Here is a 21150-nt window from a genome sequence, read left to right as displayed (position 1 = left end):
ACGCCGGTCTAGGAAAATCTAAATCGTGGACTTTCCCTCCTTCGTTTGAGTGGGAGGAGGATATCAAGAAACCTGGTAGGAAGAATGAGAAACCTGTCATCTTTTTTACAAAAGCTGAAGGTATTCAATTTGCTTCCTCCTGTCGACTGAATTTGGTCGGGAAATTTCTGGATGGTCATCCCAAATGGAGTTGATTCGTAAGGAATTTGAGCTTATGCACCTAGTTGGGGAACGAAAAAATTAGACTTTTAGATGAAAAACACATTCTCATACAAATTAATAATGAAGAGGATTACACACGTTTATTTGCTAGAAGGATAATCTGGATTGATAACAGAGCAATGAAGATTTTGAAATGATATGCGAATTTTGACCCCCAGACAGAACCTCCGATGATTCCGATTTGGATTCGCCTCCCTGGTCTGAAATTTCATTATTTTACTCAAAAAGTTTTGTACGCTATTACCTCAGCTTATGACAAGCCACTCAAAACGGACATTCCTACTTTTAATCTTTCCTGTCTATCGGAAGCCAGAGTACTTGTTGAAAGAGATATCACTTCATCTGCTTCTGAGGAAATTTGGTTGGACACACATCACCATGGGTATTGGCAAAATGTAGAGATTGAGCATTTTCCATCGTATTGTTTAAACTGTCATATGTTCGGTCACTCCAGTTCTCAATGCGACCATCTACATCCACACCTCAAACAAAAAAAACACAGTGCTTCGCCAGAGCCAGTGATTTTATCTCTTCCTGATCAGCTCCAAGTTATTGACACTATTGATCATCAAAAGGATAAGCCCAGATACGTCACTATTCTCACAGGCAATATGACACACATTTAACCGTCTCTGGAACCTCCTATCATGGGTGAGAGATTCTTCAGACCCCACTTGCCCTAGAACCTATCACCGTTATTACAGGCGATAATGCTTCTGTTTCACTACCGCCTCATCAGGTCAAGAAAGCTGTAACTGTTACTCAGGTTCATAGGGATCATGTTGTGCAACAGCCTACACTTGTCCAACCAATTTTGAAGCAATTTATTGATCAGATGAGTCAATCATCAGATGAGGAATGACATGTCTACACATCCAGGAGGAAAAATAAAATGGAGACCCACTTGAGCTCAGGAATCTGATGGTTGATACTTTGGCTACTTCGGGCAATGACACTCACCTTACTAATTTGTTAGCCGACTCAATTCTGAGAACTAAAAGCAGAGGGAGGACTAAAGTGGGACGTCCCTAGCACTTTTGCATCATTTGGTGGCTTTTGATTTTTTATCTTTATGTATCTTTGTTTTATTTGGGTTTTGTGTGTGTTGTATTGTGTGAGCTGAGCATTCTTTTAGGCCTTCTCATACAACCGTTCTGTATCTTTTCCGTTATAATATATTAGCCCTTAGGCTTTTTCTAAGATATATATATATATATGCCTATAGCCCTAATAATAGCCTTAATATCGTAAATAAGAATCAAAGGGGTTTACCAACCCTAGAGGCCTTAGAAAGACTGAACCGGCAAACCAATTGAACTGGTAATCTCGGTTTACTAGAGTTTTGCTTCTGTCGCTCGTTCTCATATCCTACCTCACGCTAACACCTGCTTTATTCTCCCTCAATAGGAGCATCACCTTCTTGATTGGAAACATTTGATTCGTCATAATACGCCAAGAGGACAATTATGTTGTATGTAACTGAAATTTTGTATACCCGACAAATCAATATTTTAAGTATTATCATTGATCTTCTTAGCAAATCTGAATGATTCTCTGAATGATTCATCAGCTCTAGCTTTGAGCTTCCCAAAGAAACCTGTAGGAAACCTTTAATTCTTCAATTTGATCCATACCATGTCTCCTTAAGAACTTGGGATATCCTAGACTTATTGAACTACTTCTAATACTTGGTGTTCTTAGCATGTTCATGTTGGTTTTGATTTACGTGACTCTAATCTTCGCATCAGTAATAAGCTCAGCAACTGAAAGTATCAGCACTATCTTCAAAGGTGTAATAGGATTTCATCCATATACAATCTCAAAGGGGTTGTGAATTCTGAACTTAATAGTTGACCTATTGTAGGCAAACTCAATTTGGGCCCACTATTTGAGATTTTTTTTCCACAAATCACATTGGAGGAGAATTTTCAAACTACGATTCACCACATCTATTTGCCAGTATGCAGCTAAACGGAATTGGAGCATTTTATCCAATTTACACCGTAACGTCCTCCATAAGAGGCTTAGAAAATTCACATACTTGAAGTGATGGTTCGGGGCACGTCATAAAGACTATCTCCCTAAAAAATAAATCTATAATATATGAAGTATCAATCATCTTGTGGCAAGGTATAAAGTATGCCATTTCAGAGAAGCAATATACCCCGATCATAGCAAAATCTTTACTATGTCCAAGATAACCCACCACAGTCCATGCTCACATCCAATTAGGGTGACTAAAACAGGAAGGATTATACAAACATAAATTTTGTCTTTAAGATAAATGACATACTTTGCACTATCTAACATTGTGGTACTCAAAATGATCTCCCTAAATGATTGTATAATTTTGTCTTTAAGATAAATGACATACTTTGCACTATCTAACATGTCTCTCCACATCTTATACAATTCTGGGCCAACAAAAATTCTTCTTCACTAAAGAGAAAGTCTTATCCTTGCCAAAAGATCCAACTATTCCTCCATTGTGGTACTCCTTCAAAATGATCTCCCTAAGTAAGCTCTTAGAAAAATATAATATATTCTAATAGAATAAATAATCATCTCATATATGGAATAGTTCATACAGTCTCTCCTAACACTGATCCAAATCTCCTCAAAATCTTCATCGGTGGCATACATATGTTTCAATACTTCGAAACCAACTACACTCAACTGCATGTTAATAATTAGTAAATGACTATGGCTTAATGGATTAAAATCTTTATTTTGACTCGTGATGAATATAAAGTGAACTCATTTGACTTTTTTAACATGTCTATCCTTCAACTTGCACTAAGCATTTATGAACCTCAAAGTATCATAATCAAGGTAAAAAATGAACCTATTTAACAACAAATAATAATTCAAGTGACTAAAGCTCTCACAATAGCATAGAACTTGCTATCATTAGTAGAATGTATTTTCTTAAAATCATTTAGTTTCTCACTTAAAAGGATGCTATTGTGTCCTCCTAGACTCAAGACAACTCCAATCTCCACATTGGATGGTCACCCTCTACTTTGAACATCTGACTGAAATTTGGAAGTGTTAAACCAAGGGCCTAAATGACATGTTTCTTTGACATATCAAAACTAGCTTGTGCCTCTTTGAGTTGAGCAAATATGTCTTTAAAAGCTCTATCACGGGTGTTGCAATAAAGCTAAAATTTTTGAAAAAATCTCTTATAAAAAAGGTTAATCCATGGAACTGATGTATTTGAGTGAACGACTGTGGGTTGGTTCATTTCACAGTAATCCTGACCTTAGTGGGGTCCATCTCGATGCCAGCTGCTAAAACAATAAATTTAATGATGTATGTTTATGATATCACAAAATAACACTTCTTATAGTGGTCATACAACTACTATGTTTGAAGAATTCCAAACACCAATCACAAGAGCTGCAAATGCTCTTCTAAACGACTATATACCAAGATGTTATCGAAATGTAAAATCTTGTGATGGGAGAATTTGAAGAGAATGAGACAGAAAAATGTAGGAACAAGATCACTATTTATGAGAAGATGAAAAGGATATGCAGATGAAGTATCTACCTCCACACTAGTGTCAGAGCATATTCTTGAGATCACATCACTTATATTAGGGGAATTGTCAATAGAAGTATTCACAATGGAGTTTTAGTAGCTCACACTAAAATATGAGTCGAGGGGGCCAGAGGAGAACACCATAGTCAGGTATTTGTGGGGCCTAAAGTCAACCATTAGCCATGTTTTTCGATCACGACCATACTCGTCATTGATTGTTGTTCAGACATTGGGTCTTAGGGTGGTGAAATAGCAAAAACAGATTAGGACACAGATAGTCTCACCCATAGTAGGAATTAATAGCATACCTGAGGAAGGTGTGAAAATTATCTAGAAAGATAATAGAGCTGATCATAGTGAGAAAAAGCCCCAGAAGAGCAATACACCCAACACAGTGCCCACAAAGAAATGTTTTAGATGTCATTGATTTGGACATATCACCTCTAGTTTCCCAACTATCAGAGTTGTCTCTTTCATTGAGTAGGGAGCAGTAGAAGAAGTGGACAATGGTATTGAGACAGATAAAATAGAATGTATAGGAAAACCAGCTTCCAACTGTGAAAACGTGATGTTTGTTGTTCAGCGGGTTCTTCAGACTTAAGTTAGGAGAGAGCAGGAGTGTAACATCATTTATATGAGTTGCACTATGAAGGGAAATGTGTACAACCTTATCATCGATGGAGGCAATTGTGAGAATGTGGTGGCTACACAGATGATGAACAATTTAAGTCTCACAACTAAGAGACATTTCTAGTCATATTCTCTAAATTGGATGAAGAAGGAGAACACAGTTAACATTGACAGGAGATGACTTGTAGAGTTTTCTATTGAGGATTGGTTGTACGATCAGATGTGGTTTGACGTCGTATCCATGAACGCCTGTCACATTCTGCTGGGAGACCGTGACTATTTACTCACAAGACTATGCATGATGAATGCAAGAACAGTTACTCATCCAGCAAGGATGGAAAGCACATAGTTCTCTTACCTTCTATGGAGTTCGAAAGTACATGTGTTCTTGTCAATAAAGGTGCCAACGAAATCAATTTTGGTGATGTTAGAGAATAGTATGATAGAAGTGCTGATATTAGACACATGGAAGCCACTATGAAAAGAGTTTCAAGATATACTATCACACAACTTACTTGCACCATTAGGGACTGTCTTCACTTCAGAGAGGAATAAACCAACCTTGAGAGGAATAAGACATCCTTGAGATATTTTTGAAGGACTCTGCGGAGTATGATTGACACAAAGTTCCAATTCAATTCAATATTATATTTAGAGAAGATTGGATAGATAAAGATGGTTACTTGCACATTGGGAAACCTTCTCAGGTTTTTTTGTGGGATGGTACATCAACAGTGGGATCCAGGTGCTTCTAGAGACAGTTAGAAACCAATCCCGGGTGCAGGATTCTTCCCGTGATGTGGCATCGCGTGACAGGAGCACGAGATGCGGGATCACTTTAAATGACAAATATGAGCTACAATGCTGTCGACAAAATCGCCTGAAACTTCCTATTCTTAATATATTTCTTTCCTTTTAGATTTATTCCCTATTTCTTTATTTTTAATTAAGGGGGGCTTCTTCCTAACATAGACTATTTTTATCTTGAATTTTTTTTGTTTCAAGAGGACTTAGGCTTAGTCTATGTATTTTGGAGAAATTTTCTCCTGATTTTATCTAGTGGAGTGTTGTATCTTTGATTTTCCTTCAAGAGGTGTGCTTGTAGCCTGTCACGATCAAATGACGATCTCTCCCAGACGTTCAAAGAGCTCCTTCGTTCACCAACTCGCAGCAAACAACTGTTGTTTGCAGTAGAAAAACTGCTTTTATCAATTCTGGTTCGTTGCCTCGCCGTTATTGGACAGATAAAGATGGTTACTTGCACATTGGGAAACCTTCTCAGGTTTTTTTGTGGGATGGTACATCAACAGTGGGATCCAGGTGCTTCTAGAGACAGTTAGAAACCAATCCCGGGTGCAGGATTCTTCCCGTGATGTGGCATCGCGTGACAGGAGCACGAGATGCGGGATCACTTTAAATGACAAATATGAGCTACAATGCTGTCGACAAAATCGCCTGAAACTTCCTATTCTTAATATATTTCTTTCCTTTTAGATTTATTCCCTATTTCTTTATTTTTAATTAAGGGGGGCTTCTTCCTAACATAGACTATTTTTATCTTGAATTTTTTTTGTTTCAAGAGGACTTAGGCTTAGTCTATGTATTTTGGAGATATTTTCTCCTGATTTTATCTAGTGGAGTGTTGTATCTTTGATTTTCCTTCAAGAGGTGTGCTTGTAGCCTGTCACGATCAAATGACGATCTCTCCCAGACGTTCAAAGAGCTCCTTCGTTCACCAACTCGCAGCAAACAACTGTTGTTTGCAGTAGAAAAACTGCTTTTATCAATTCTGGTTCGTTGCCTCGCCGTTACCCATAGCACAATTCAGTCTACACCACCCCTCGACATCCATGCCCCATTGTTTTGTGGTTTTCCTTGTCTTTTTTCAATCTAGACAACCATTGAACATCATCTATCCCCCACATAATATCACCAATCGCCCGTAACTTCATTCTCTTAATATTCCTCTACCTCCTCCCCGTCAAACCGCTTTCAAAAACCTTCTAGGAGCCCTAGATCGACATCAATAAGTATTCATATTCTCTAATTCAAGGACAAAAATACAATACCCTTCTCGTTCTTAATAAATGTGTAGTTGTTTTGTGATCAACATGAATTGCACCCGTATCATACTGTCACGATCAACCCAACAAACATGCATCCATAGAAAAGACTTCACAACAAACATCTAATCCTATAGTTTACCTGCAATAAAAACTACCAAATATGTCTTTTCAACACTAATCTCATTCCGCTTCTTCAACCAAGTCAAGAAATAAGGGCAAGAATGTTTTTGGATAGCGAGGCTCAATTATTCACCATTTGTGTAGACACCACATTCCTACAAATACCTTCATCAATAAAGGTTGCACACATTCCCCTTTACTATGCCATGAGTATGAAATATATTATTTTTAAGCCATTCTTGATCTCTCTTAAGCTTGAGTTAGAGGACTTGTCAAAGCATAAGTATCTCACTATGATAGATGGGTGGATGATACTCGAATCCATTCTTCTCTTTTGAGTTCTCTTTTAAGTCTTCAATAACTTTTGCCACTACACCCTGTTCAGTAAAAAAAATCACTCATCTTTAGACATTTGAATGCAATAACACTTTAAACATTTACTAATCGAGAATGTCTTAGGGATGCTGGTTCGATCAGTCTTTGTTAATTCCTATTCTGGCTTCTCCTGATCAGAGGCCGATATTAACACTCTAGTCTGTGCGCTCTTGCTACCTAAACCTAAAAATTTTTTCACTTTCAAAGCTAAAGCCCGAATATCCTACAAGATCCAATAAAATTGCAACTGTACCACATTGACAATAGAATATCTCAATCTGCCAAGATATTGAGCCATGGTGTTCTCTTCTGGCTCTGCCAATTTATATTTCAACATTATTTATTCAAACTCAACGATGTATTCTTCTACCGATATCCTGTTGTGAGTGAAAAAATCTCAAACTATATCATATTTGAAATAGTATGTTGGGAGGTATTTATGCTGCATCTCCATCTTCATATTTAGACCAGGTCATAGTATTACTCATTCCTCACGTTGGTGTAGATGCTTCAAGTTCTCTCATCATAAAAAAACAATCTTCATTAATTTGACAGCAATTAACTTCACATTTTGTCAAACAAAATATTTTTGTACTCAAATATTGATTCTATTATCTAGGGTCACTCAATAAATTCAATCGGATCAATACGATCGTCGAAATCCAATAGATCGGCCTTCACTCCAAAGTCACCCTCTCTTCTCTTATACTCAATGTCAAACAGATGAGGCATCAACTATTCGTTGCTTGAAGTTTCTTAGTGAAAAGAGTTTTCATCTTCTTATTTTGGTTAAGCCAATTGCTTTTGTAACTTTCTCATGTAATATTCTTTCAAAATCAGCGAGTCTCCGTTGCAATTGAAAAATTTCCCACATCATATCCTCCTTGGCAAGCTCTTGAATATTCATTTGGAGGTTCATCCTTGGTGGCATGGTGGTTACTCCCTTTAGAATTCAACCAAGATGAAATTTTTTAATCTATAGTAGGCCAAGAGTTGGGTTTAGGCGGAAGGTGTATGTATGGGTTGTAGTTAAAGTTTGAACTTCGACAAAAAAATAATATAGCATTTAAAAGCTCTGAGATCAAATAACACCAATCTAGAGTTCATAGACATTGTACAAAGATTAAAGGAGAGTAAGAGGGTTGTGCGATGCAAAATGATGGAGAATTGACAAAAGCTGAAAATATAGCATCAGATAATGACTGTCTATGGGTCAGAAAACAAGTAGAGAGCGGCAATAAAGGGCATAGGAAGTTTTTCGACACCCCAAGAGAGTTCACCACATGAACCCAATCAAGTTAAATAAATAAATAAATATTAAATAATAATGATAATAACAATCGAGGCATTAAGATTAGTACCCCTTTAATTACGACTTAAGAATCGTATTGGTCATTCGAACCAACGAAACTGAGAGACAAGCCGCAAAAGGAGAGGAAGAGAAGAAGAGGAAGGAAGTCACCGCGTGCAAATGTAGGAGCTTTGATGTTTGTGCGCGTAATAGAAGACCATCTATTGCCCTTTCCCGATCACTAGCCAATCGAAGTCGAGGAAGGGAGGAGGTGCGGCTTTGGAGCCGAACCGCGGCAGAAGGATGCTACGATGTTTTTCTCCTCTGTAGAGGAAGAGGAGGAAGATATCACACACTGCTTTGTTGGGTTGAGTTGCAACTGAAGGAGATGGCAGCGTCGTAGCAGCTTGCAATGTTGGGTTGAAACACGGTAAAAGGAAGGAGGTAGCGACGTCGTGGAAGCGTGCAGCACTGGGTCAAGCCGAGGCTGAAGGGAGGAAGCAGGTGAAGGGTTTGTGGCTCTGTCGAGAGGAGAAGAGGAGACGAACTTCGGGTGTGTGTGAGCTAGGGCAGCTGGTCTAGTTCATTTTAGGTAAAATTTTTTTTAGTTGTAATCAAGTTAAAAACTTATGTGTATATAAAGTGTGTGTGTGAGTGAGGAGTGAGTTATTTGATTTAATTTAGAATTTAAATTATATAAATTTAATTAATTAAATAGATTATAATTTTAACATTTATGGTTAATGAATTTAAATCAGATAATGAAAGTGGATAGATTTAATGCGAAGGAGGGAGACGGCTCGTGTGCGAATTTAAGCCTTGTGTGCGAACAATAAGAACTGAAGCTTATGGGTAATTAGTATTTTATGATGTAAATTGCTTAAAATTATCGATTTACTTACTAAATGTTAATAACATGTTTAACTTAATCAGATATTAAAACGCTGAAGTTTAGATTTTGAATTAATTACTGTAAGAGGAAAGAGAGGCCTCGTGCAAGAAGCTAACCATGACTTTTAAGGAAAGAAATCATATACTGATTTGTATGCGTAAAATTAATGACATGTTAATAAATATATATAATTTTTTTCTTTAGGATGGGATTTTTATAATTATAAGCATATTTAATTAATATAGGTGATAGTCAAAGAAGAGAAGTGAGGGAATAAGCTTTTAAGAGGTCATTTAAGGATGTAAGTAATTATTTTCTTATATATATTAGATTTAAAGTTTATTAAATAAAAAATTTCTTTAATGTTTTAGATAATTATTTTTATGAGTAAATGCATGTTGTAAGCTTAAAAGTTTAAATGAATTGAATGAGGAAAATGAAAAAATGATTGTGCAATTTCTTTAAAAGCAGGTAACCTAAAAGAAATGAAATGTAAAATTTAAAGTCATTCAGAATTAGCCTCAGATAGTACTGGTTGGCGATCGGATGGCAGATGATTTTTTGAACATTTGCATTAATCCACAATAACATTTAATATAAAAACGAGTAACCAAATCCATAATATAAATATAAACAATCATCTCATAAAACAGAATATCATCTACTCTACTACAATAACACAAGAAATATAGTAAAAGTGATGACTTAAGAAAAAAAACAAACAAACCACTATCTACATGGATGTTACAAGAGATATGTTAATCATAAAGTAAACTTTGCATTTTTCATTTTTATAAAATATTTTATTTAATCATCTTGTCAATTATTTTCTCATTTTCATTTAATATATATTTTTTTTCATTTCATTTTCCTTTAGAAATCATTTCAGAAGCACTATCAAAATGTACCAATAAAAGTACAATATTTACCATTTGTATCATAAGGATGGACCTTTACTATTTGTATCATAAGAATACACCTTTATCATTTGTATCATAAATATACACTTTTACAATTTCTTTATCATTTAATGTGCATGATTACAATAACATCTTCTACTAATACTATAGAAGGTGACTCCTGATATATATATAAGAATTTTATTTCCAACATAACTCTCTAACATATAATTCATTAATTTAAATATTTTCTTAATTATCTTTTGAATCAAATGCTCTTCAAACTGAATATCCTTGTCTTAAATTGTGACTAACAATTTAATAATAATGAAACGTTATGTGAATGATATTTCCTTTTGAAAACCATTCGATTTTACTTATTGATACTAACATAAAGGACATCATTATAAATTTCTCGTATTATGAAGTCAACAATTTATATATGTTCATGCATTCGTATTTACAAATCAAGTTCTCATTAATTTGTGAAATATTGAATAAAATCAAATATTATGCTAAATAAAGTTTAATAAAAATAAAACCTAACCTTAAAAGCTTCGATCTACCTCAATCCCGGATTATATTAAATATCCAAGTCCTAATTCTTAATAAATGACAACCATCTTCTCTGTCTCAAATTCAATTCATTGAGTGAATTTATATTTTAAGCTATGATGACACTAAACATCCCGCATCTGACTCTATATAAATAGTGCCTCCATTTCTTAAGTGCAAACACATCTCCTATTAACTCCAAGTCATGTGTGGGATAATTTCTTTCATGGTTCTTCAACCTTTTAAAGGCACAAGCAATAACTTTTTCATGCTGCATAAGCACACATTCCAATCCATTTAATGAGACATCACTATAAAACTAAAACCCGTTAGACCCTGAAGGAATAATCTAAAGTAGTTTTCAACTTTTAGAAAGTCTCTTCACAACGATCTGACCATTCAAGCTTCATTGCCTTCTGAGTTAGTTTGGATAATTGTATAGGTCTGATCTTATTCTGATCCACAAATATAACATTTAAACTAATTATATGTCTAAGAAAACCCACACTTTTCAACCATAAGTCATATTTAAATAACTTTACATAAGTTGTCCAAACTAACTCAGAAGAAGATTTGAGTGACTGCTTTAATCATTGAAATACACCAAAATATTATCTCTAAAAAACATCACAAAGATATCCAAGAATTCTCTAAAGATTCTATTCATTAGATCCATGAATATTGTTGGAGTATTAGTTAATATAAATGACATAGCCACAAACTCATAGTGCCCATATCTGGTTCTGAATGCTTCCTGATACTCAACTGTGATAACGTGATCTCATATCAATATTTGAAAATGTAGAAGATCCTTCCAACTAATTAACTAAGTCATCAATCCATAGTTAGTAGTGGATATTTATTCTTCACAGCCGGCTTATGTAATTCTCAGTAGTCAATGCACATCCAGAAACTCCAATCCTTTTTTATAAATAACAGTAGAGCGCCCCCCGCCACCACCCCCCCTTAAAGTTGTGTTTGGCCTGATAAACCCCTTATCTAATAGCTCATGCAATCAATTTTTCAACTCCTGCAATTCTTTTATTGTCATTCTATATGGTGTCTTGAGTACTGGCCCAGAACATAACAAAAGCTCAATAGTGAAATCAATCTCTTACTGATGGTAGCCCTAGTAAATCATCAAAAAAAACTTTTGGATACTCTTTCACCCTCAAAATATCATTCAATGACATCACTTAGTAACATCTTTCACCCGAGTAAGAAAATCTTGATTTCCACTGTTCAATAACTTAAAGGCCTTAAAAAATGTAATTATCATTGAAGCAAAATCTAATCTCTCTAAGAACATTAATGTTAACAGTTTTCTTCTTAGAGTATATGGTTGCAAAGTTTTCATATAGTCAATTTATACCCAAAATTACATCAAATTTAACTAGTTGCAAAACAATCAGGTGTGCATCAAAATCTCTCTCACCAATATTAAATTCTTCTTCACATAAATGACTAACCTCCAAATGACTTCCATTTGGATCTTAATAGATAACACTGTTATCATTGGTATAGTATTCAAATTTATTGATTTAATCAACTCATCAACAATAAATGAAGGGAATGCCCCTCATGTCAAAGAATATCTTTATTGGTCTATCATGAGAGGATATGATATCTAATATAAAAAAAAAATTATATGGAACAGTTAGAATGAATTATTTAATGTGTTTAATTTATGACCTTAAGAATGAAATATGCTATGACGCAACTAAATGTTTAATTAATTAATTTTTTTGAATCAATTGGGTCACAAGAGTTATCATTTAAGAAAAAGCATCAATAGGGCACGTCAGTTCCTACAATATCATCTCTGACTTCTTCATCTTGATTATCTATAACTTTGAAATAGAAGTAGAACATTAGACTTAGTTAATATTTTGATTTATACTATTCATAACTTTATTTAATCATCCTAACAAGATTAAACCAAATTTGCCTCTAATAAGAAAAATGTGTGACCCTTCCTACTTCCTCACACTTTGTCTCTCACTCGTCCCCTGTCTCTATCTATTGTCTATTCGTTTTAGTTTATCTTATAACACAACTATCTTGACGATTAACCCTTTCTATTGCTTCGGTTTATTATTTTTTACTTCAGCTATTACAATCTCTCATCCTTAAATTGTATGCTAGAATTTAAGATAGAAGAATATTAGCTTGAACAGTACTTGAAGCTATTTCAAGATGAGACCAACACTATTTCCAAGAGAAGAAGAGTCAGTGGAAGCTGGAAATTGCCTAAAAAGGGCTAGGGGAATTGAGTTGGACTTACAAACTACATAGAGAAGGGACTTTCATAAGAGGAAGAGTTCAGAGGGGTTAAGATTTTCATAGAGTTTCCAAACAAACTCAGAAAACAGTGAAGTTTGAATGATCAAATCATTGTGAGAAGACTTTTAGAAGCTGAAGCCTTGTTGAATCACTGCCCTAATATTGATTATCCCCTTAGGGTCAGATGAGTTTCAAATTTATAGTGATGCATCATTAAAACGATTGGGTTATACCTTTATTTGAATATTATTGACGATTCTCCAAAGATAACGTCTAAAAGTAAAAAGAAAGAGAAAGAAATTAAATGAAAATGAGAAAACAATTGATAAGATGATTAAATAAAAGATTTTATAAAAATGAGAAAGTTTAGTTTATGATCAATGCGTCACTTGAAACATCCATGCTATGCATTTACACAAAAAAAATTAATGCATAATAAAATAATAATTATTCACTAAGTTGCTTAAATTTAACCTATTATTTAACTATTCTTTCAAGAAAAGGTCATCTAGATAAAAAAAATCTGATAAGAGAAAGTTTGTGTTTTCTGCAATGACTGCATCCTGATGAATTATGAATTAGTGGCACTTTTCTATATAAATATTATTGTGGACTAATGTTAGTGATTAAAAAAATCTTTTATTGCTTGACCATCTATTCCCACCTTAACTAATTCTAAATCTCGGGTTGAGTTGTGATATTTCATTATGCAAAATACAGAGTTATGCAACACTATAGATGAAACATGGACCCTCACAGAGGACTTTGAATTTTTTATAACACAACATATGGTCTTAAATTATAACAATCATGTAATTATCTAAATTGCAAATGATCCCATGTTTTTCCAGGAATACAATGCATTAGAGTTTGTTGTGTTCTTTCGGGAAGCAATGCTATCACATAAGCTCATTACTCATGCTTCTTGCTTAAAAAAATAACATGCACATTTACCAAGATTTTGGGCAAATTCAGATTTCTATGCTTTTTAACAAGCTTGATGATATAAATTCTCCAACATGAAAGGATGAGAGAGAGCATAGGAAATATAGTTTTAGAAAACTAGTATATTTATGATTAAGCATAGTATGTTTACTTGATTGAACCTCTGCTCATTAGATTGCCTTTGATATTGAACAATACATATAAGAAGTGGTGCTTGTTCAATGAGATAATTCATGAATAAGTTTTTTTTCATAAATTATAAATTTACATAACTTCTTATTTTTACTTTATTTTTTAATAAGAACATGCAAACGTTATTTTTATTCAGTAAGATGCTTGTTCAATGTTGCAAGGGGCTAGAGGCTAGAGAGTAGAGAAAGTTATCAAGTTGGAATAAATAATGTTTGGATTGCAATTTTGTAACATATGTATTAATTGAATAGAGAGTAATAAAGGTATCTTTTGCTAATTTTTGAGTTAGAGATTCTTACTGTAATTATAAATTTTTTTGTTATAACAATTATTTATAATTGGTTATATATCCATTTCAAAAATTTTTTGTTTTATTTATAAGAAAGAGTATGATTTTCTATCAACTCTAGTCAATTCAAGCCTAAACAAGCTCATTAAGACTAATACAATTTGACTCAAACAGCATATTAACAAAAAAATTTGATCATAAGCCAATTTGAAAAAATATTTTTTTTAAAAGACAAACACAGACAGATAGTGAGCTTACTCAAGTTCAACTCATTTATGCCATTACCCACACAAAATAAGTTGAGGCTCTCAATCAATCAAGGTCAAACAGGCTTGATAATTTATGGAGAATTAATCAAATAAAATTTAGTAGGAATCAATCTATAAAACAAATTTCTCTAGGTTTTTTTTTAAGACAAAAATGATAACTTCCATTGTCTTCCTTGCTTCCAATTGTAGTTAGAGCTTGAATTCCAAATTTTCAAAGTTCATAAAATGCCCTTTCACCTGATTGGTTTTATAAGGCTTTCAAATTTTGGACAATTTCTCTTGCAGCTCTTATCTGTGTGTTCTTTAAGAAAGAATTTGCTTATTTCTTGGTATCATATCTAGAGAAAAAGTTGTGGAGCTTCTTCACCCACGATTTTTAGTTATGTCCCTTGATTTGTTAGGTTTACCCTAGCTTCTCTCAGCTTACCGTCCAGTTTCTTGCAATATTGTTTATTCTCAATTTGCTAGAATTTTATAGAACCCTTGCATGATAAGGAAGTGTTGGAATTCCTCCACATAGTAGACAGGGATCATGAGATGATTTTTCCTTGGACATGCCAGCTATGTGCAAAAGTATTTTAAAAATATTGGCCTAAGCTCAGTCCGAAAAACAACCAATATTTTGAACCTAAACTAGGTTTCTATGTAGGTTGTCCCAATTGAACATGATTAACTTAAACATATATTTTTCAGTTTATGCAATGCAAACAAAGTTTTGGACATGCTAGCTATGTGCAAAAGTATTTAAAAAACATTGGTCCAAGTTCAGTCCAAAAATCAACCATTATTTTGGACCTAAACTAGGTTTCTAAGTAGATTAACCCAAATCAACTTGATTAACTTAAACATAATATGTTTTTCAGTCTATGCAATGCAAACAAAATTTTTCGGACTGAGTGATATACATGGGTAGTGCAATTTGAATTTACATACTTAAGCAGGTGGCGGGGTAAAATAATGCATCTTATATGTCTACTATTCTCTTAGATATTGATAGAAAAGATATTCCCTTGCCTAAACTAGGTTTCTACTAAATGCTAAAGGGTTGAACTGTAGATACAAAAAATCTACTAAATGCTAAAAGCAAATATGCCATGACGGAAGAAAACATTTGAAAGTTGTACAAAGGAGAGTGAAAAACACTCACATCTCTGTCGAAGTCCAACATAAAGCATCTCTTGACATCATCCTTGGTTGGTTTACAGCCACAACGGTCACGCCGAGAAGTTAAATCTGAAAATTTTGTGTAAGTGTAATGCAGAACAGCAGCTTCTTCTAACTTGATCTCACTACCAAACAAGAAACATAACTCATCAAACTCTTTTAAAGGGCTAAATAAAAGCTACGCAGAGAATATAACGTCTAGTGTCATGAAATGGATGAAGCAATGGGTGAAAAATATCAAAAGAGAAACCTTTTTCTTAGCATACAAGTAGAAATATAGTGAAACATCTTACTTTGGGGACTTCATGTAGTTATGCCACCTATGAGCACCATTGGGACGGAGATGATCTTTAACTCTAGCAGCTGATTTTCCATTTCCATATGTAAGAAAATAGTTAGGATTACCACGTGTTGCATCCTTGTACATAGCAAAATAGGTATCCTTTGGAAGATGATCATAGTTCTTCTTAAACATTGAGACCTGCTAACAGAGCAAGCATTCAGAGAATTATAAGCATGCTATCTGGTCTTTGTCCCGTGTTTGTATTTATAATAGAGCTAAAAAAATAATCAAACAACAACTTCCATAAACTTTCATGACTACAACTCAATGTTCACCATTGAGGAAGAGTCTATCAATCAGCAATAAGGCATAAAGCTCCATCAGTTCTAATTTAAACATCACAATAAATGAGCATAATAACACCAGCAGAGTAAGCTATGGAAAAGCAGACAACCTGCTACGGGTCTGTTTGGGACAGCTTTCTGTCTGTTTTACTTTTCAAACCGCAACCACAGTTCTGCTTGGAAAACTGTTTTTTTTTACTGTTTTTTAAAAATTTATGTGGTAGAATGCTCTTTTTTTCAACCTAAGCTATCAAAGTGTGGCGGCTGCTAGAAAACTGCAGTTTGACTTTTTGAAAATAAAATAAATTTATAATGGCCATCGAAACTTTTTAAAAAGCAATTTCTTCTGCAACAACTTCACTGTTGCTTCTTCAAACAGCTACAGCTACCCCAAACAGACCTTAAATGAAAAAAATTTGCAATAATGCAACATCTATAATAACTTATAAGAATTTCCTTTCATTTTCATTTGGGTGGGTTGGCGACAAAGTAAGGAAAGGGGGAAGCGAGAAGGGAGGGAACTTTTCATTTATCAAACAATTAAGCATCTTGCTCTTATGTCAAAACTTGGGCAAAATTAGGAAGTTCGATCATAGAAAAAAATTAAGCTAGCCATAAAGCTTTATGGGTTCTTACAATCCAACTTCAACCAGTTCACATCCACAGAGACATGCCTCCTTCATCGAACTGGCTTGTTGTTGTCATGGAAAGTAATAAATCTAGTGGTTGTATATTAGGAAGCTTGATTATAGGAAATCTAATAAATGTATTTTCAATATTAGATAAAAAATTAGAGGAGATCTAATTACAGAATCATTCATCTATTAGGGATATTTCTAATCTACAGAAGTTGGAGTGTATAATGTAGCATATGTTTTCAATTGAAAAATAAAAGAAAAAGTTGTTTTCATTCACATGGTATCAGAGTCGTGCCTGACGCGACCATTCCTAGCTCGTACCAATCATTGGTCCCGTCAAGATTGTCCCTAGGTCTCCGTTCGAGTCATAGCCCTCACTCTCCAGTCGCCGGTCCCATCGAGGCCGTCCTAGCTCACTCTAGTTACGACTTCCATTGTCCTTCTTAAAGCGAATGTGATAGGATTTCGAGCCGCAACCCTCGCTTGTCTATTCCATCAAACAAAACAGTTTGCACGACTCTTTCGTTTTAATGAATCTTTGAACCGTTCAAATATATTGAATGCTCTGTCTAAACGTGTCATTTGATTTCCATTGACATTCGATTTCTTCTGTCTATTTGATTTTTTGGTTACCGTAGTTAATCTTCTCTTATTTTGGTATTGTCTCGTTCGTGCCGTCACATTGAGAAGTCTATTCGAAAAAAAATTGACATATTGGTTTGCTCGTAATAGATGACAAGATCATAGTATCATTAGGATAAGTTGATTCAATCTCTTTGAATATTCGGTGATAACCATGACTGGTGAACTAAAACATATGACAAGTTTGGTCTCATCAATGGCTAAAATTACTGATGAAAAATTAAATGGTGTAAATAATTTTTATTTGAATAGAACTGTAGGACTCTACTTGAGAATTATTTCCCAAGAAAGTCACCTCATTGATAATCCCCAATGAAGATTAATCCAAATTATTCTGAGTGGATGAACCAACTTTAGATACAAATGCATAATTCTATTGAACATGATAAATTTGGTCATATTTCTCATTATGATTGTGTTAAAGTTTTGATCAATGAATTTACATCCGTTTTTTCTACGAGAGAGTATTTCAAATTTTTCATTTGCAAGGAGTTTTATCGAGCTGAACAAAATCAATTACTTAACACTTATCACATGCACTTTAAACAAATTTATGCAGAATTGAATACACTATTGTCTTTCAGGATTCATGTTTGTATTCAACAAGCTCAAAGAGAATAAATAGCTAAAATGAGTTTTGTAGTTGGCCTCAACTCTGAGTATGAAGGTGTCAAATCACATATTTTATCTGACCTTAAAGTTACTACTCTGAGGGAAGCATATATTAGAGTGTTGTGTACTATCCTGAGTTCTTAGGCGTCATCCGTATACCTAGTGCTCTTGTTAATAAAAAAATACATACTATAGTGAACCTCAGTATCAGGGCAATTATAATATAACTCCAAATTTTAGAAATTACGGCTCAAGGATAATTGTCATGAACTTGATCGTATGAAGAGAAAGTGTCAGAGTTTGCTCTAAAAGTATCAAAAGGGTTCTAAATCACAGTCACATGATCAATATTAATGAGGCTTCTAAGAGTTGAACTTTCTCAATTTCTGCAGATGAATATGCTAAATTCTTCTAATTTCAGGAAACATCCAAAAAATTTCCCTCTATCATTGCCCTTGCTAAGTTAGGTAATAATGATAGATGTCTTATTTCCTTTTCCACAAAATGGATTATTGATTCTAGTGCTACAAATAACATGACAGGTAATCCAAAACTCCTTTTCACCTTTCATAACCATCTTAAATCATCTTAACAGGTGAATCTACCTCTAATGTTCTTGGTTTTGACCCGCTCAATGCTATACTAATTTTATCTTTAGTTTATCTCAATTCTCTTTTAATTTTCTTTGTTAGCAAAATTATATGTGCTTTTAATTGTTGCAACTTATTCTTACCCGATTATCATCCTTTTCAGGATCTTATGACGAAGAAGATTATTGATAAAGGACGAGAGTTAAAGGAGGCTATACATTTTGAAAAACAAACTATCTCAAACCATATTCTATTTGAGCACCTTATCTATTCTTGAGATTCATTGTCGATTAATGCATCCATCATTATCAATGCTAAAAAAATTATACACTCAGTTTCAACAATTATCATCTTTAGATTGTGAGTCATGTCAATTTGCTATACACTATCGAATGTCTTATGCTCCTAGAGTTAATAAAAGAATTGGTCATAATTTGGAGTGGATTCAATCTAATGTTTGAGCATCATGTTTATGTTTATCTAATGGATTTCAATATCTTATCACTATGGATGATTTCTCTCATATAACTTGACTTTACTTTATGAAATCTTGTACTAATTTATTATTAAATTTTCAATCTATTTTTGTTTAAATTAAAACTCAATTCAATATTTAGTTAACATACTAAGAGGTGATAATGTCAAAAAATATTTTTCAACACATTTTCAAACATACATGACACAAAATAGGATGTTTCACCAGTCATTCTGTGTCAACATTTCATCCCAAAATAGAGTAGTTGAAAGGAAAAATAGATTAATTTTGAGACAGCTCGAGCTTTTTTTCAAACTAAGGTGCTTTAACAGTTCTGAGTTGATGCAGTTTCTATTGCATACTTTTTTAGCAATAAAATAACTTCTACTATTCTACAAACCAAATACCCTACCAACTACCTCTTTCCAATTGAACCACATATATTTGGGCGTATTGTTTTGTTCGTGATACTTATTCCGAGGTTTCTAAACTAGACCAAAAGTAAATAAGATGCGTCTTTCTAGGATACTCTCATTTGCAAAAAAAGTATTGATGTTTTTTTCCCTTTTAAACAGTTCCATGGTTTCTGCTGATGCATCTTTCATGAACGAACACATTTCTTTACTGACTCATCGTTGTCTAAATCCTCGCAAGATTCTGGTGAGTTGTTAATGTATCACATCATCAATTCAGCTCCAGCTCCAACTCAAGCTCCTGCTCCATCTCCTCAACTAGTGCTTCAGCCTAGACCACCTATCATTAATATTTACTTTAGTAGAACACCTTGTCCCCTGATCATAGCCTGACACCGATATTACTTCTTCAGCTAATCCTCTTTCTAGCGACCTTGATTTACTTATTACTCTTTGAAGAGGTAAGTGTCACTGTGCCTATCCCAATTTTTCTTGTGTTAACTATAATCAGTTATCTTCTACTTCTTGCTCTTTTATTGCTTCTCTTGACTATTTTGCGGTCTCGAGATCTATTTATGATGCTTAAAGAAATGAATGCCTTAATTCGATTGAGAACTAGTTGAACTACCATCTGGCAAAATGGTTGTTAGCTGTAATGAGTCTTTGCAATTAAGTTTCAGTTTGATGGATTTGTAACTCGTCTCAAAGTTGGGTTGGTTGCTGAGGGCTATTCTTAAATGTATGGGATTGACTGCTTGGACATGATCTCTGTTAGCTAAGTTGATTCGCTTCTTTTTATCCTTGGCCACAATGAATAATTGAACTTTGCACCAATTTGATGTGAAGAATGCATTTTTGGTAATCTTTTAGAAGAGGTATACATGGAGCAACCTACTAGGTTTGTTGCTCATGGTGAGTCTGAGAAAGTATATCGTCTTCGGAAGTCATTAAAATTTTCGGGACATTGTTTGAAATCTTTATGATAACACTTTTATTATTGGAAGCAAAATACAAAGAATCTTATTATTGAAATCAATTTTTCAAAATCAGTACAATACTGGAGATCTGAGTTTCTTGAAGTACTTCTTGGGGATTGAAGTGTCAAGGAGCAAAAATGGTCTATTTCTATCTTAACGGAAGTATGTTTTGAATTTGTTAGCAGAAACTAAGAACATAGAGGTCAAAACATGTAGTACTATGATATTTCCTAATCAACAAATTATCAAGGACAGAGAGCCTTTTAATCATCCTGAAAGATATAGGAAGTTGGTAAAAAAATTGAACTACCTCATAGTGACTTGCCCTGACACTGCTTATTAAGTTAGCTCTCTAAGTCAATTCATGTCTTCCCCCATAATCCATTATTGATCAAATTTAAAACAAATATTACGTTACCTAAAAGAAGCTCTTGGGCA

At 34.0% G+C, this 21150-nt stretch overlaps 1 protein-coding gene across 1 annotated transcript in view; it reads right to left on the bottom strand.

Annotated features, from left to right (window-relative positions):
• The window catches only part of LOC110025673 (glycosyltransferase-like At2g41451), a 53408-nt gene that overhangs the window by 8056 nt on the left and 24202 nt on the right, over window positions 1-21150 (bottom strand). The window contains 2 exon segments of the mRNA XM_020726281.1: window positions 15722-15863; window positions 16032-16219. Of these exon segments, the coding sequence (XP_020581940.1) occupies window positions 15722-15863; window positions 16032-16219 (330 nt within the window).

This window comes from Phalaenopsis equestris, unplaced genomic scaffold (assembly GCF_001263595.1).
Source record: "Phalaenopsis equestris unplaced genomic scaffold, ASM126359v1 Scaffold000323, whole genome shotgun sequence".
Taxonomy (NCBI): domain Eukaryota; kingdom Viridiplantae; phylum Streptophyta; class Magnoliopsida; order Asparagales; family Orchidaceae; genus Phalaenopsis; species Phalaenopsis equestris.
Note: the sequence above shows the minus strand (reverse complement) of the source record. Positions and strands in the feature narration are given on the sequence as shown.